Source organism: Penicillium diatomitis (assembly GCF_028827545.1).
Source record: "Penicillium diatomitis strain IBT 30728 chromosome Unknown utg000015l_segment0_segment0, whole genome shotgun sequence".
Taxonomy (NCBI): Eukaryota; Fungi; Ascomycota; class Eurotiomycetes; order Eurotiales; family Aspergillaceae; genus Penicillium; species Penicillium diatomitis.
The window spans coordinates 833,824-851,249 of NW_026623187.1; the positions used below are offsets into that span (position 1 = coordinate 833,824).

The 17,426-nt window shown below is 36.6% G+C and overlaps 3 protein-coding genes across 3 annotated transcripts; 1 reads left to right on the forward strand and 2 right to left on the reverse strand.

The window, feature by feature from the left end:
- Positions 1–10,941: 10,941 nt before the first annotated feature.
- N7539_009052 (uncharacterized protein) lies at positions 10,942–12,225 on the reverse strand (the record flags this gene model as incomplete). The annotated part of the gene is made up of 1 exon (XM_056938647.1): positions 10,942–12,225. One exon carries the CDS (start codon positions 12,223–12,225, stop codon positions 10,942–10,944), a length of 1,284 nt encoding a protein of 427 aa, XP_056786024.1.
- Positions 12,226–12,868: 643 nt separating this feature from the next.
- N7539_009053 (uncharacterized protein) lies at positions 12,869–14,885 on the reverse strand (the record flags this gene model as incomplete). The annotated part of the gene is made up of 4 exons (XM_056938648.1): positions 12,869–13,061; positions 13,143–14,146; positions 14,231–14,384; positions 14,434–14,885. The coding sequence occupies 4 exons, from the start codon at positions 14,883–14,885 to the stop codon at positions 12,869–12,871; spliced, it is 1,803 nt and encodes a 600-aa protein (XP_056786025.1).
- Positions 14,886–15,582: 697 nt separating this feature from the next.
- Positions 15,583–17,303, forward strand: N7539_009054 (putative C2H2 finger domain protein; the record flags this gene model as incomplete). Its single annotated transcript, XM_056938649.1, has 3 exons — positions 15,583–15,698; positions 15,786–16,758; positions 16,785–17,303. The coding sequence occupies 3 exons, from the start codon at positions 15,583–15,585 to the stop codon at positions 17,301–17,303; spliced, it is 1,608 nt and encodes a 535-aa protein (XP_056786026.1).
- Positions 17,304–17,426: the final 123 nt, after the last annotated feature.

Consider the following 17,426-nt stretch of genomic DNA (forward strand, 5'->3'; position numbering starts at 1 on the left):
TACTAATAGAGATTAAGTAGCTATTTCTAATACTTTTAGAGATTAAATTCTTTTATAAATAAAGAGATATTTATAAGTTTAATTTCCTTTTCCCTAAGTATATCTATATTAAGGTAATTAGAAGGTATATAGTACTAAGTAGGAAGGGGTTTCTTAAGTCTTTTATCCTTTAATAATACTTAGAGAATAGCTAGCTATTAGTATAGATTAGCTAGCTATTCTAGCTTATTAATAGTTTCCTAGATTATAGTAAGATAGATATCGAGGAATAGAGGGCCTTAAGCTTCCTAACTAATAGAAGAGATCTAAGTTCCCTAGTAGGTATTTAAGATTCTTATAGTTAGGATTAGAGAGACTAATAGAAGATCTTTAATATTCTTAGGTTCCGAGTTAAATACTTCCTAGACTTATAGCTTCTAGGGTTTATCGGTATAACTATAGATTTACGGTACTATCTCTTATAGTAATAATAAAGAGAAGAATTAGAACTATTAAGATAGCTACTTTAGTAAAATAGCTAGACTTAATTATTAGGAAAGAGATAGCTTATAGTAGTTAGATTAGTATAAAGACTAATTCTTAGGGATCCTTATTAGTCCCTTCTCTAGTATCTATCTTATAGTCCTCTCTCTCTATACTCTCGAGAGGATTACTCTTAACTTCCTCTTCTATTAATCGATTAATCGATTAGCTACCCGAAGAGATAGGATAGAGCTACTATAGAGGTTATAATCCTTTAGGTTAGAATATATAGGATAATAGAGATCCGAGGCTAGGTAGAGGGGACCCGGGAGCCTAGCTCCCTAGAAGCTATAGAAGGGCCTAACGCCTAACTATTATATAGCTAGGCCGGGATCGTAGGCTATAGATTACCTAATAATTACTAGGCTATAGATTATCTAATAGGGTACTTCGATAAAGGAAGTCCTCTTACAATAAGAGTATCCTAAGATTATATATATTTCTAGCTATTACTATAGATATCTAGAAGATCCCTATTAGTAGGACTCTATAAAAAGGATATAAGAAATAAACTTATAAGGAAATAGCTACTACTATACCTATAGTACTACTAGTAGGAAACTAAGGCCTTTATATTAAATATATAATTAATCTCGAATAGAGTAATAGGAATTATAGATACTAGGGAAGCTAGAGTACTAGTATACTCCTTTATAGTAGTTCTTAGATATAGAATATACTAGAAGAGCTAAATTAATAATAGTATCTATATAGCTCATAGTCTCGGCTATACTATAGGAGTAGTCTTCCGAACTCTACTAGTAGCTATCTTTCTTACTATCTTTTTTATACTACTAATAGTAATCTTTCTTAGTACTATCTTCTTTATAACTACTTTTCTTAGCGCTATCTTTTATACTATACTACTTATTAGAGAAGGAATAGCTACTTATATAGTTATATACTTAGATCGAGTTATAGTAGCGGTTCTAGCTAGTACTCTTAGAGCTATAGGAGATAGTAATAAGAAGGAGTAAGAAAGAAGAGGAAGAAGGACTTAAGGGAGTATATAGAAGGGAAATCTCTATCTTCTCTATAGTAGTCTCTATAGACTATCTATTAGATAAGAATAAAGAAAACCTAGTCTTTATAGACCTAGTCTATCTACTAGGATCTAGCGTTCCTAGAGGAAAGGATAGTTATAAAAGGACTTTCTTTATTAAAGTATCCTATTAGGTAATCTATAGCCTAGTAATTATTAGATAATCTATAATCTATAATCCTAGTCTAGCTATATAATAGTTAGATATTAAATCCTTTTATAGCTTCTAGGGAGCTAGGCTCCTAGGCCCTCTCTATCTAGTCCTCGGATCTCTATTATCCTATATATTCTAATCCGAAGAATTATAATCTCTATAGTAGCTCTATCCTACCTCTTCGGGTAGCTAATTAATCGATCGATTAATAGAAGAGGGAGTTAAGAGTAATCCCCTTAAGAGTATAGAGAGAGAGGACTCTAAGATAGATACTAGAGAAGGGAGTAGTAGGGATTCCTAAGAATTAGTCTTTATACTAATCTAATTATTATAAGCTATCTCTTCTCTAACGATTAAGTCTAGCTACCTTATTAAAGTAGCTATCTTAATACTATTAGATAATCTTTAAAGATACCTAAGAGTTAAGTATCGCTAGAGGACTAATATATATTCCTATCTAGCTAATTATAATATATACTAACCTCTTCTTTATAAATAAGAATCTAGTAACTATCTTCGTAGATATAACTACTACTTATCGGAAGAAGTATTTTTTCGAAGGCCCGAAATATATATAGTTAGTAAGAAAAACCTAGTATTTTAATTATATAAATATAAGCTAACTTAGATAGTATTACTACTATTTCTACTATATAAAGATAAATAATTAGCGCTATAATCGGATATTAATTATAGAGACTCTAACTAAGTAGGTTAATATATTACTAGATCTAGAGGAAGAGAATACTAGATTTATACTATAGTAAGTCGGTCTAGTAAATTTTATAACTTATTTAAGGAATATAATAAATAATTATAGAATATTAGTAGCTAAGGCTATAGCTATATATAATTAGATATTAGAGTTTATAAAGGAGTTCTAAGAATAGTTCGGGGATATATCGGTTTTAAGTCTTATATTTATTATTTAGTTTTTACTACTTTAGTTTTCTTATATTTTTAAAATTATATAATAGCTTTTACTATATTCTCTATATTATAGTTAGGGATCTATTTATTATATTCGGAAGACTAGTTCTTCTATTTAACTAGAAAATAAAGCTACTAATTAATCTTAGCTTTACTCTTAACTTCTTCTACTTTATACTTATCCTCTTCTTTAGCTAAGTTAGATATTAGTATCTTTTTAATATTATTTTATACTAGATTATTATTCTATTTTTTAAGAAGAGAGATATAGAAGATATTATATAGATAGCTATATTTTTCTAGTAATATAAGATAGTAGACTTAGGGTCTAATTAGTTAGAGGATCTTAAAAAGACTAATCCTTTTTAGTAATAGCTTCCTTAACTTCTTAATCTATAGGTTTTATATTAATAATATAACTAGGTTATCCTACTTAAAGAATATAGGAATCTTTTATATATTATAGTACTTCTCTATAGTTTTATTTACTTTTTACTAATATTCTATTAGCTTTTTACGAAGTATTATAAGTTTTTTAAGTCTTATATTTACTTCCGATACTTCTCTCTCCTAAGTAATAGTCTTATCGTAGAAATAGAATAAGAAGTTAAATCTATAAAGGGCTTCGTAAGAACTAAATTTAGTTATTATATTAATATATATATTATAGTAGAATTCTACTAACTATAGTAGCTTTAGCTAGACTATCTATTTCTTACTAGTAAAGTACTATAGATAATATTCTAAGATTTAGTTTATCTATTCTATTTAGTTATCGGTTTAGGGATAAAACGCTATTAAGAAACGAAGTTTTATCTTAGCTAGATAGAATAAGTTAATCTAGAACTTACTAGTAAAGATACTATTATAGTTAGAGATAATTTCTTCTTATAGTCTAAAGACTAGCTTAATCTTATTATAGTATAGCTCTATAAGTTATACTATATTAATAGTTATATATACTAGGAAGAATTTTACGAATTTTATAAAATAATTTTAATAACTAGGATTATATCGATCTTACTTCTCTTATAGATTATTAGTAGAAAACCTATAATAAAGTCTATAGAGGATTCTTACTATAGTTAGGAAAAGATAAGTAATAGCTTTAAGGTTCTATACTTTCGATATTTAGGAGATATAGTTCCTTAGTAGACTAGATAGAATTTAATATATTTATCGATATACTTATAGATCTTTCTCTAGTAGTACTTCCGATTTAAGAGTTTAATAGTATAGTTTCGCCTAAAATATCTATCTATAACTAGATTATTATAGTATAGATATACTAATTCTTATTTTAATATTTTATCTATTAGGATATAAAGCTATTCCTTATAGTATACTATACTATTAGGATCGACTAATTAGATCCTAACTCCTAGGATTTTCTAGTTAATTATTTTACGAATCTTCTCTATTTCGGGGTTATCTCTCTAGGATTCTAAGATAAGACTATAAAGATCTTCTAATATAATCGTAATATAGATACTTTTATCTTTATATATATTCTTTACTATTTTATAGTATAAGCTCTAGATATAATCTAACTCTTATCTCTAGATATCTAAAGATCTATCTAGGATTCTATCTATCTCTAGATCGGATATTAATTTAGTTTTAAATTTATATAGATTAGCTAGTACTATCTATACTACTATCTCTTTCTAATAGATTACTATCCTAGCTTTTATTCGGTCTTATAATAGATTTAATAGAGTAGTATTTAAGATATTCCTTAAAATAGGCTCTATTATCCTTAAAGATATATCTATAGGGTTCTTTTTCCTTATATAGTATAAAATAATAAAGTTAAATATTAAAAGGATTATATACTATTATACTTAGTAACTATATAGTTTAGGGTTCTATATAAAGGAATATAGATTATTATAGTTAGAAAAGATCTTAATTTAGTATTAGGATCCCTCTAAATAGTATCGCTATATCTTAAAGGAATATATAATAGTAAAAAGTTCTTAATCTCTAGTAGTATATTAGCTTTCGGTATTAAAGAACTTATAAGACTAAAATATAACCGGGTACTAGATCTCCTTATTATCTAGTTATAATAGGATATTAGCTATTTCCTACTAAGAGATATCTATCTTAAGTTTAATTTTCCGGTTAGGATTAAAATATCGGAGAACTAGTACTATTTTAAAGACTCGAATTAATTAGCGGAATATAGCTACTTTATAGACTTTAAGTTCGAAAGTTCCTAGTTATCGGCTATTTATTATCCTCTTTATAAGATCGATAAAAGGTTTTATAATACTAGAGTAGTTATAGATAAAGTATTAATAGAAGTTATAAAATCTGAGGAAGGATTAGATCTCGCGGATAGTAGTTAGTTAGGGCTATTTTCGGATAGCTTCTACTCTAGATTTATCTATTATTACTCCTATAGAACTTATTATATAGCCTAGGAATTCTATAGATTCCTAGTAGAATATATACTTTAATAGATAGATATAGAGTTTATACTAATAAAGTCTTTCTAGGATAAGATAGATATATTTTATATAGGAATTCTAGTTAGAAGAAAAGATTAGGATATTATCTAAGTAGACTATATAGAAGATATCTAAGTATTCTTATAATATAATATAGATATAATTTTAGAATATAGTAGATATATTTATAAGTCTAAATAGTATTATTATATATTTAAAATAGCTATATTAGATATAGAAGACTATTTTCTATTTATTATCTTTCTTAATACTAATATAGTAATAAGCCTCGCGGATATTAACTTTAGAGAAGACTATAGCTCTCGCGAGTCTATTAAAGATCTCCGTAATAAGAGATAAGAAGTAATAATTCTTTACTAAAATATAGTTAAGTCCTTAATAGTTAATATAGAGATAGAGACTACTATTCTTCTTAGGAATAAAAAGAATAGATATACCTATAGGACTTTTAGATAGTTAGATTCTCCTATTTTTAAGATTAACTTAAATATACTCTTATAATTCTTTTAACTTAGTCTTTAATAATAGATAGATTAGTCTATAGGATAGAGACTTATCTAGGAGTAAGTTAATTATATAGTTAGTTTCTTTACTATATAGTAGAGTCTTAGTCTTCTAGGCTAAATAAAGATCCGTAAAGTCTTAGAACTTAGGAGACTAGGCTTTAATTCCTTCTAGATCCGATAGTATTTCGGATAAATCCTTAATAACGTAAGAGGGTAGTATACTTAGTTAATTATCTTTATTAAAGTTAGATACTATCTAGTAGAAGATAATAGCGAAGATATATACTTTATTATAAAGATATTTTATAAACTAGTAGAGAGAGAGTAACTCGAGATTTTTCCGGTTTATCCTAAAGTACTATTAATATATATCTATATTAAGAATAATTCCTTAGATACTTAATCTAGATATTCCGAGAAGTATAGGAGATCTATATTTCTATATAACTATATAATAGTTAATACTCTATATCTAGATAGTACTATAGCTATCTATAGTAGTAATTAGAAGTCGATATATATCTTTAGTATTACTAAAATAGTCCTAATATTTATAGAGTCCTAGAATATAGAGAGATATCTAGTTAAGCTTATATATCCTTATAAAATAAAGATTAATTATATTAATACTAGCTCTAGTATTAAAGCTAACTATAACTATATCTTATTAGATCTATATAGCTATCTAGATTATAGAGAGGATCTCTATAATAGACTAAGAAATTAGAGATATAGAGTCTATTCTAACTTATTATTATTTCCTAGAGAATAGATTAGCTCCTCTATAATTTTATTAATCTAGGTATTCTAGCTAGATTTCTATTCTTAAAGATAGCTAGAGAAATAATATCCTTTCTTATTATATTAGAAATAAGTAAGATATAAGTAATCCTTTCGGTCGGAGGATTAATTATATTATAATAATATTCTAAGAGTAATCTAGTTAGGATATATTATCTAGTTAGAAGTATTAGAGGATTTCTATTTTTTAGATAGATCCGATTAGGAGATCGAGATTATAGGACCTCTATAATACTTCTTAGAGTTATATTTAGCTATATAATTAGCTTCTATTCTACTAAAACTATAGCTATCCTAGATATAGATTACTACCGAAACTATATCGGTTCGGTTATTAGATAGATTATTCTAATATAATATCTTAAGTTTATTTTTAAGAAAAGGGTAGAGCTTAGTATAGTATCTAAGAGCTTACTTCTTTTCTTAAAGATATATATAATTTTCGATTAATTAGAGATAGTTATAAAATACTTAGAAGTCTTAGTTAGGAAGCTATTAGATACTATAATATTTTTCTATAATATTAGTATTAGTAAATTAGCCTTCTCGAATAAACTCTAGAGTCTAGTTAATAAAGTTAGACTAGATAAGATAGATATAGAGGAATTTAGTCTTCCGATAGTTAGTCTATTAGGCCTATTAGATAGATTCGAGTATAAAGAACCTAATAGGGATTCGGTACGAATCGTCGGCGAAATAATTAGGACTTACGTTAAAGATATACTTAATTTTATTAAGCTATTAGTTATACTATTCGAGAGAGGAGAAGAAGCTTAACCGATAGGAGATATAATTAAGCTTAATCTCTATACTATATCGAGATCGAGGTATAACTAGGGATTCCGGTTTAGTGATATTCCGCTATAGAAATATTATCTCTTATTCTAGTTAGTAGATCCTAGCTTAGAGTAACTCTAGTATACTAGAATCTCCTAGTATAGGAGATCTAGGACTAGATATAGGAAGAGTAGTCTTACTAGTAGAGCTAAGAGAAGTACTAGTAGAAATCTATAGAGTTAGACTCTTACTAGCTTATAGATTCTATATCTTAATATAGTATTTAGAATATTTAGCGGCTATAAGATAGATAGAATACTAGTAAGTTAGTAGATTAGATATCTCTTTTTTAGATAGCTAAAAAGAAGATTTAGTAATTATTAGGATTAGGATTATAGGATAACTAGGACTATTAACTAGATAAAGAATTAAAGTCTAGAAGGCTTAAATTTAAAGACTAAATCTTAAAGATCGGAGTTCTTCCTCTCTTCTATAATTATTATATATATATTTCCTATATACTAGGCCTATATCCTTAGGGCTATAACCCGGATAGATTTATTAGTATTCTATATATAATCCTCCTATAACTATACCTTAGTAGATTGTACTATAATATACTATAACTAAAATTTTATAACTTTACTATAAAAGAGTAGATAATATATTTAATCCTAATAGAATTTAGAAAAATAGCTAAATATATAACTTTTAGCTATATATAAGAGGCTATACCCTTAGAGGATCCTATTAATTCTACTACTAAGAGAATATCTTTATTTAACTAATATATCTATCTAGTTTATAGGTTATTAGCTAATTAATACTAAGAGGATCGGAAGATACTAATTTAACTACTAAAAATAACTCCGGACTAATTATATAAGATAATATTCTTAGTATACCTAAACTTTATATAGAATTAGTATATTACTTTAGAACGACTACTATAGGCTATAACTTTAAAGATACTACTAGATAAGAATACTACTTTAAGATATTAGCTATAGATTTCTTCTATAGAAGAAATCTCTACCCGAGAAGTAAAAGTTAAAAGAAAAACGGAAATTAAAGAAAGAGAGAAGAAGAATTAATAAGAATTAAGAGTTATACTACTATCCGGATTAACTACTAATTTTATAACCCCTTTAAACTTAAAGAATTAATTATCTTATAAATATTACGAATATTATAAATCCTATAGTATATCTCTAGATCCTATTATAACCGAAAACCCTAAAAATATTAATATCCGAATTTAATAGAACCTATAAAGCTAAAGTAATAATCGAAATCGAAATCTAAATCTAAACCTAAATCGCTAAAAGAATCTAAGATATCTACGGATATATCTATAAATATAATACCTATAAATATAATTTTATTCGAAGCCTATTATAATCCCGGTAATTAAGCTCTCTTAGAGTCTATAGAAGGCTTACCTAAAGTACTTAGTAAAAGAGTTATACTACTACTGCTACTGCTATCTCCGAGACTAGCTTCTTTAATAATACTAATACTAATCTAAGTCTATAGTCTAGAATCGGAGATATAAATACTAAGATATATTATTAGGACTATATCTAAATCTAGAACTCCTAGAGTACTACGGTTTAAAGAAAGAAATATTTCTAAATTTTTAGATAGTTTTAAATAGATATATAAGTACTATAATATAAGAAATAATATAAGAATTCTAGATATCCTTTTAGATTACTATAGATAGCTCTAATATATCTAGATAAAAGAAAATCTTAACTAGTAGATAAAGGATAAGAAAGTATTCTTTAAGGATTTTAAAGAATAATACTAAGATATAGATAGCCTATAGGCTACTAATATCTAGTCTTAGCTATAAAGATTCTATAGGAACTATATTAAGTAGGATAATTTCTATATATACTTAACTAGTTTTTTATCTATTTTATTATATCTAGTAAAAAAAGGAGATATTAGTAAACTAGAGCGGTATACTTAGTTTATTAAAGGACTACTAGAGAAGCTATAATTAAAGTTAATTAAGAAAGAGAAGATTAATATTAATTATCCTTCGAAAAGTAAGAGATAGATCTCTTTCGGCTAGATCGAAAAAGTAGCTAGGAATCTTAACTAAGATTAGAAGGATTATAATCTTATAATAGACTATATTATATCTAATAAAGGAATTTAGATCTATACTAATACTAATATAAATTTAAATTCGAGTAAAAGATCTTCTAAAAAGCTAGTAATAGTAGATACTTCGCGAATTAGTAATCCTCTAGTTAGAAATATAAGTCTCTAAGAAGGATAGGACTTAGAAAGTTTAATAAATACTTTTAATAGTCTTTTAGTAAATATACTAAAAGTTATAGAGGACTAGTAAAAAGCTACTAATAGGACTAGCTACTATCCTTCGGCGAACGATTTTGCTATAGTTTATTAGTATTAGAGATAATTATAAGACTTTAGATAGTCCTAAATCCGGTACTTAGTCTAAACTTTCGGTATACTATCGCGATTTTTTGTTACTAGAGAAGACTCCTTTAGGATAATCGAGTTAGAAGTATAATAGTCGGCTTATATATCCCTTCTCCGTATTAATTCGGCTATAAGATTTAAGTCTAATTAGAGATACTCTTATCGGTCGCGAAAGATAGGACTTATCTACTATTATTAATAAGCTAGATATTCTATTTAGTCGGGACTAGTAGTACGCGTACTAATTAATTTAAGAGTATTGTAATTATATAAGGTAGACCTATCTTCGGTATTTCTAGATAATAGTATAAGAAGAACGGGCGTAGTTTAGTATATATTCCTATTTTCTACGGAAAGAGAAAGAACTATTAGTAACGCTATAGGTTATATAGACTAATAAACCTTTATAAGACTCTTAGAATAGCTAGTAAAATCCTCGAAGGATATAGAAAATTTACTAAGGAACGGTAAATTTCTAGGAGGGATAGTATATAGTAGGGAATCCAGTTATATATATATAGAGCAGATAGTCTATTAAGGTATATATACCTAATAGTGGTCTTACGGTCGGGAGAGGCTATTTAGATATAAGGAGAGGGAGTTAATTAACTTAATAACTATATAGCGGATAACTATACGGATACGAAGGATATAATATAACCATCGGATTAAACGGCTTTAAGGGAGTTTAGTACAGTCTTTACAGTCGGATTCCTTTGTATTATAATGACACACTCTTTTTGATCTTCCTCTTTACCTCCTGACATCCTACGGAGAGGTATTATACGGTCGGGTTAGGAGATCTCTGGACGTACGTGCTGGTGGTTATGGTTTAGTTCCTCTATGACTCGACCTGTCTGGTGAGATCAGACTGCCTTGAGCATTCCCCTCTATAATATATATAAATAGTTAGAGCTTAGTAGCTTCTGGCCGGGATATCTAGTATAAAGGAGGGGATTAATTATTACGGCGCGACTACAAAGAAGGAGATCAATTATCGTAATACAGCCCCGGATAAATCACGTACGGAACACTAACGAATCCTCCCGGGTTATAGCCCTAAGGATACGGGTCCTGCACGTAAGAGATATATCTATAATAATCGCAGAAGGGAGGAAGGACTCCGACTCCTGCAAATACAGCTTTTGGCTGCCGGGTGCTCCTTAGGCCATTGGAATGTTATTTGATGCCCCGACATTGGGGACTCAGAGTGTGATTCCATGATATTCTAAGGGGTCAGTCACGTATTTTGCCCTTTGTAGAAGGCTTCTGCTAAGTCTGTAATGGCTTTGCGTGAATTGTCGAAATGAGCCAATTGCTCCAGTCTGCATCATTAAGAATAGATCTCACACGTGCTTCGAGCCAGTTCGTGTTACCCCAGAATCCCCAGGAGGCCTGGAACCGACACCAATCGACCAGAGCTGTCTCCCAGTGGCGTTTGAAGGAGTCCCATTCATAAAAGTCCGAGCTTTGATCCTGGGTCAAGGTACGGTAGTATTGTTCTAAAAGACGTTTTTCGCCAACTCCCATGTCCAGTCGGTCAGGCAATTGCTCTTTTGAATCGACAAGCTCTGTCATTTGCACAGAACAGGTGAACAGCTTCGCAAGATCACAGACACCCAGGCCTAATCCAACATACTGGAAATCGTAGAATGCGACTCGATCACCGGTAACTGTGGTGAACAGATTCTCAGACTTGACGTCGCCATGTATATATGACTCAGTGGCTCTTCCAGATGGGGTTAAGAACAATGCTGTCATCTCAGCGGCAGACATGGAGGAACCACAATATGGTTGACACAAGAGGTCAGACCATTCCGAATCCGAGTCATCAGCCAGGGAAGCATACTCTCGCCGCCGTGTTGCAAGATATGTATATCCACCGTTCAGCCAAATGCCACGATGGGTGGTCTTTTCTTGGCAGCCATTTTCTTTCGCTCTTTTCCTCTGCTCATCCGTAGGCGGGAGAACATATCGGGTGAGGCTGTCTGGGAGCCAAGTCCACGATCGTCGGTGGAAACGAGCCAGCCAGTCTAGCGCTGCGTGGACCTGCCTCGGATTCAAGGCCCCTCTCTTTCCTCCAGAGACAGGGAACTCAAGCGACAAATCCACCATAAGCGTAGCCAACAGACCCTCTAGCTCCACGGCGCCTTTCTGGCCCTTCATATCCCGCGTCGAGGCAAGACACTTCGCGACCGGAATATCGTCTCCAAGCAAGGGTACAATGTCATTGTAAAAGGCTTGTTCGACCTCATAGCTGAGCATCTTTCGCAAATGGCCCTCATCGTTGAGATCCGAGTTGTTGTTGTTGTTGGCGGGTGGTGAGATGAGCTTCAACACCAGGGGGTAAGTGCTCCCAGCAATACCTGGTTCAAGACCACACAGCTCGCTGAGCTGCTTGGCCGCAATGTCGGTCGTGGCTCGTGCTTGGACCGCGCAGATACTCCCGTACCCTGCCCACAAGGTTTGCAATCTGGTGCAGGAGATCAGGTCGAGCGCGTGCCAGGATAGCATGATGCGCGCGACTTGCTCGGGGTCCTTGGCTAGTGGAGACATTTTCTTCGGCAGTAGAGACAGTTTTCGTCATGTATCTCCACACAAAGAGTCTGTTTATGTTCTCGATCAGCCTGAATTCAGTCTCAAGTTTCTCGGGAGGCATTATCAATCCAGGCGATCACACGGAGTCCCACCTTTGACCGAGTCCAGTCTTTGGACGTCGACACAATCTCCACACACAGTGTTCTACCCCACTTTACTGATACTCGAACGATTCCGCATTTCGGCGGCAGAACATTCAAAATAGATGTACAAGTCTCGAGTCTACACTGATTTGATCAGAAAAAAAAAAAAAAAGACGGACCCTAAGTCACCTGAAATCCTGCCTGGCTAAAGCGGTCTGAGATGGCAGTATGATTATTTAATATTTCCATGTATCTCGCGCTGGCATGTGACGAAAATCGCAGTTCTTCATCACCAGTTGTCAGAATGCAAACATAAATAGATAGATATTTTGTGCCATCATGTAGAGATATGCTGCCCATGGTTCCATGGTTATGAAGCCTCCACTTCCTCTCCTTTCATTCGCGCATTTGCAAGCACTTCTGACTTCACATAATTATGGGGAACTGTTGTTCCGAGCATGACTCGCCACACCCGATATTGATTGCTTTCTCCATGAGTAAAGTGGATTCATTATCATTTAATTATCGGGGTATTCGTCTCTCATATTACTGACAAATGCTCGACTCTCCTCATCCCATCGCTTAAAGTGCTTGCCTGCAATGCTCGTCAGTCCCGTAGGCAAGTCACTCAGCACGGGGAGTATAAGGTCGATGTTTTCCTCCGCAACGTATCGTACACTGCCGTCCTCCACCCTGAACGTTGTGAGAGAACTGGTTAGGCACAGCGGACGCAAAATGAGACAATCACAAGCTAGTTGTGGTCAAGCTCCAGAGGAATAGCGGAGGACTTACAGGACGTGGTAAAAGCTTTGATGGCGACCGGCCTGCAATCGATCAATGCCCATGCGCCGCATCCATTGTTCACCGGCGCCACATTCCCGATCCCAGCCGGTAATAATGGCACGGTAGTGGTATCGACGATGGCGGAAAACTTGGCCCACCATGAACCGAATGTTTTGGTTCTCGCCCGTTCGTCGGCGAACCTGCTTTGGAATCTCGTCGACGGCTCGCATCACATGGAGACTTTCCAGGATGTGCTCATGTTCAAAAAGACCTTGGAAAAGAGGCACAATGTACTGCTCCACCAGAAAGATGTCAGACGGGAAATCGGTCGCAAAGAGTTCCATGAGTAATGGAAGATGATGGCGCAAATCCATGGGCCGCGAGTTCCCCGTCAAGAGCATCGATGACCACAGGGAAGCATACTTGGCACTCACTACATCGACCGACGATGTATGCCCAGGAGCACCCTGAGATGCGGAGTCAATAGACGTCCAAATATTTCGGCTACACCGTTGAACGATCTCAGAGGTTTGCGACGGCCCCAGAAACGCCGCTTGTTCTGTTTCCGAAGCGCCGAGGAAGACAAGTTGGTCGCGTAGGTCGGCGAGCGGAGTTTCGCGGGCGCCTCGAAAGGGGTCCAGATACATTGGAGTCCCGATCTCTCCGCCTGACAGAGCCTCTCCGTTCATATCGAATCCCGGGTTGGGAGTCACGATAACATGTACGTGAAATGGAAATCCACATGGATGGGCATTCAGACCAATTTCCCGAGCCACATAACAATAAATGGCCGCGGAGATCAGTGGCAAGGAGTTGTGTCCTTGACTATTCAAAGCCAAGCCCAAGAAATTATGTTCAAGAGCGTGATATTCTCGACCAATCTCGATTCCGGTGAGATCGTGGTCACGCAACCACGACGAAAGAGAAAGCGCTTGCTGGCGAGGTGTCAACGTGCGTGATTCGGGATCAGCGGCCTGATATTGGATCACGAGGTCGTCCAAGGTGTGCTTGATCTAGGGGTTCCAGTCAGCCTGGCAACAGGTACACAAGGCGTGTCCCCAAAGGGAGAGTATATCGCTGGCCGCGCCCCAACTCACCTCGTCCAAATCACCATATCCACTTTCCGGAATGAAGAGGTCAAAAGCACCCAGCGCACGTTCCAGCGAAACTGGTTCACCGCGTCTGAGCTTAGCCCATTCGGGTACAGCGATGCTCCGGTGAAGACACGTTAAGAGGGCTCGCGCGTAGTACCTATTGAGAGTGACGATAAGAGATGGATCAGCATGGGCCACACATAGACCGAGAGCGACAGTGCACGTAAACGTCAGCAGGGGAGTCAAACCTCCTCGCCAGGTAGTCCTCCCCCGACTCTACCTCACTATGTCGCACGAGCGTATCCTTCGCATCGTAACCAAAATCGATGACGGCGCGGAATTTTTCAATGCGCCCGGTTTGACTGGCGAGGATACTATCCAGAAGCCGAGTCACAGCTCGATCCGTCTCTGACCTTAACACAAACAGCGCCTTCCAATTCACCTCTGATGGGGGCGCGACGATTTTGTGAAGAATATCATGTTTTCTGTCCCACGACTTGAAATGCGATGCGCAGTAGTGACGCCATAGCAAAGGGACCGATGTCACACTCTTGAACCGGCGACTCGTTTGCTCCAAGGCTGCGGCGGAGCGCGGATGTAAATAGCACAGAATCGCATGAAGAATTTCCTCCGGTAAATGATCCAGAGACATCACCATCCCGGCACGTTGAATGAGGTCGCGTCCTCTCAAAGGCGCCTTTACAAAGCGTGAAGGAGGAACGGATTAGCCACACGATGGTAATCGTGCTCTCCCGCACTTCGTACCTCGGAGCGTGGACGGTCAGTCTTTATTACAAAGCATACAGCGCTGTGTGTCGCCTCAATCGGTAGCGGACCCTCAGGCGTGGGAGTGGCGAGAATGAGGCATGGTTTCCTTGTTCTCGACGCAAAAAGACCAAAAGAAATGACCGTTTGGCGAGATCTCGATCTTACAGCGGAATGATGTACGGAGCAAGCAAGGCACGGCTTCCCGGCAGAAAGGGCGGGGGTGACAAGTGGGAACGGGCGGAGAAAACAAGGTGAAGCTTACGATTTGGGCTCGAGTCAAACTAAGAAAGAATAACAAGTCGTTCTCCATTTGGACCACAGGCCACAGCGGGAAGAAGAGATACAAAAAGGCGGTGCCGAAAAAAATACTCAGTCACAGAATCGGGAACATAAGTGTGGCTATATCCTGTCTGAGACGCAGCGTTCATTTATACACGCCGGACATAATTACGCACACTGCAAATCTCATTCGACGCTTCTGTCCGTGGAACACGATCTCGTCGCGCACTGAGGGTCGTGTGGAAGATATCTGGAGTGTTGATTCCGTGGCGTATTCCCTTGATTCATAGTCAGCGTACTTCGTCAGAATGGGACAATCTCAGTCTTCCAATTCAAAAAGTCAGGACGCTCAAGTGCCTCAGTCGGAGCTAAAGACAGACTATTACGAGCTCTTGGGAATCACACGAGGCGCCACGGACGACGAGTAAGTGATTGCGAGACTCAGATCATTTACTACAACGGCAGAGCGCCCATGCAGATCGAGCTTACATGAATGGATTTTCTCGCGCAGAATCAAGAAGGCATATCGAAGGAAAGCTCTCGAGCTACACCCCGATCGAAACTATGGAAACGTCGAGGAGGCGACACGGTTGTTCGCCGAGGTGCAATCCGCCTACGAAGTCCTTGCCGATCCCCAGGAACGTGCATGGTACGATTCGCATAAAGAGGTTTTCTTAGGCACGAACGGGTCATCCGAGGATCAGCACTCGTACGACATTCGTCTGACCACAGCGGAGGATGTGCTCAAAGTCTTCTCCAAGTTCAGCCCTCGCATGGAATTCTCTGACGCGCCAACGGGATTCTTCGGTGGCCTGCAAGAACAGTTCGCTCAGTTGGCACTCGAGGAGCGCCTGGCGTGCCAGTGGGAGAACCAGGAGATGGTCGACTACCCAAGTTTTGGATCTCGTGACGACGATTACGAGTCCGTGGTCCGACCGTTCTATGCGGCCTGGAGTGGCTTCTCGACCTGCAAGTCCTTTGCGTGGAAGGACGCCTATCGGTTATCAGAGGCTCCGGATCGTCGCGTGCGCAGGATGATGGAGAAAGAGAACCGACGTCTGCGAGAAGACGCCATCCGAGAATTCAACGACGCAGTCAGGTCGTTAGTGGCTTTTGTTAAGAAACGGGACCCGCGATACAAAGCCAATGTGCAGAATGATGCCCAGCGTCAGGAGGCGCTTCGTCAGTCGGTGGCCGCGCAAGCCGCCAGGTCACGCGCCCAGAATCAAGCGAAGATGGCAGATTTTGTCCTTCCAGAGTGGGCCCGATCCGAAGAACCCTTGGAGGAGGAGGACGAAGAGGAGAGCGAGCAGATTGAAGCGGAGAGCTTTGAGTGCATCGTCTGTGACAAGCAGTTCAAGAGTCAAAAGCAGTTCGAAGCTCATGAAAGGAGCAAGAAGCACGTCAAGGCCGTCAAAGAGCTCCGTCGATTCATGCAACAGGAAGACGACGAACTACAACTGAACCTGGAAACTGTTGGTTCGGTTGGTTCCCCCTTGTGATCGCGGAGGGCGCCAGTGATGGAGACCTCCACGACGAGATCGGCCGTGGAGTCGTGTCACCTCAGCCTGAGCAGAAACGCTCCAAGAGAGACGGCTTCAATTCCACGGTGGATAACAGCGACGAGGACAAGGACGACGATGCGCCTCTTGGAAATGCGAGAGGCAAGCATTTTCCATTGCAAAACTCTACAGAATCCCTTGACGAAGACTATGCTTCCAGAGAAGCCGTCGAGAACAGATTCCGCTCGGATCTTGATTCAAACTCCAGCGGTGATCCTATCACTCCGCTGACCGAACAATTATCCACCGCCGATATCAACGATCAACCACCCGTGTCGTCGAAACCTGGCAAGGCGAAACAAAGACGAGCGAAAAAGGCGGCTCGTGAACAGGTAGAGTCCAGCGAGTTTTCTTGCACGAACTGTCATGCAGAGTTCGCCTCCAAGACGAAATTATTTGCTCACTTGAAAGATCATCCGGATCATGCACAATTACGAAAGGCTCCTGCGAGGAGCAGGAAACGATGAGCCACGCCCGTCATCTGATAGACTAATGATATAACGCTGTGCATGTCAAGTTCTTCTTTTCTTGGACATTCTATTTGACACCCGTTGGGTTTCTATGGTAATGGATGCAAGAAATCTTTATAG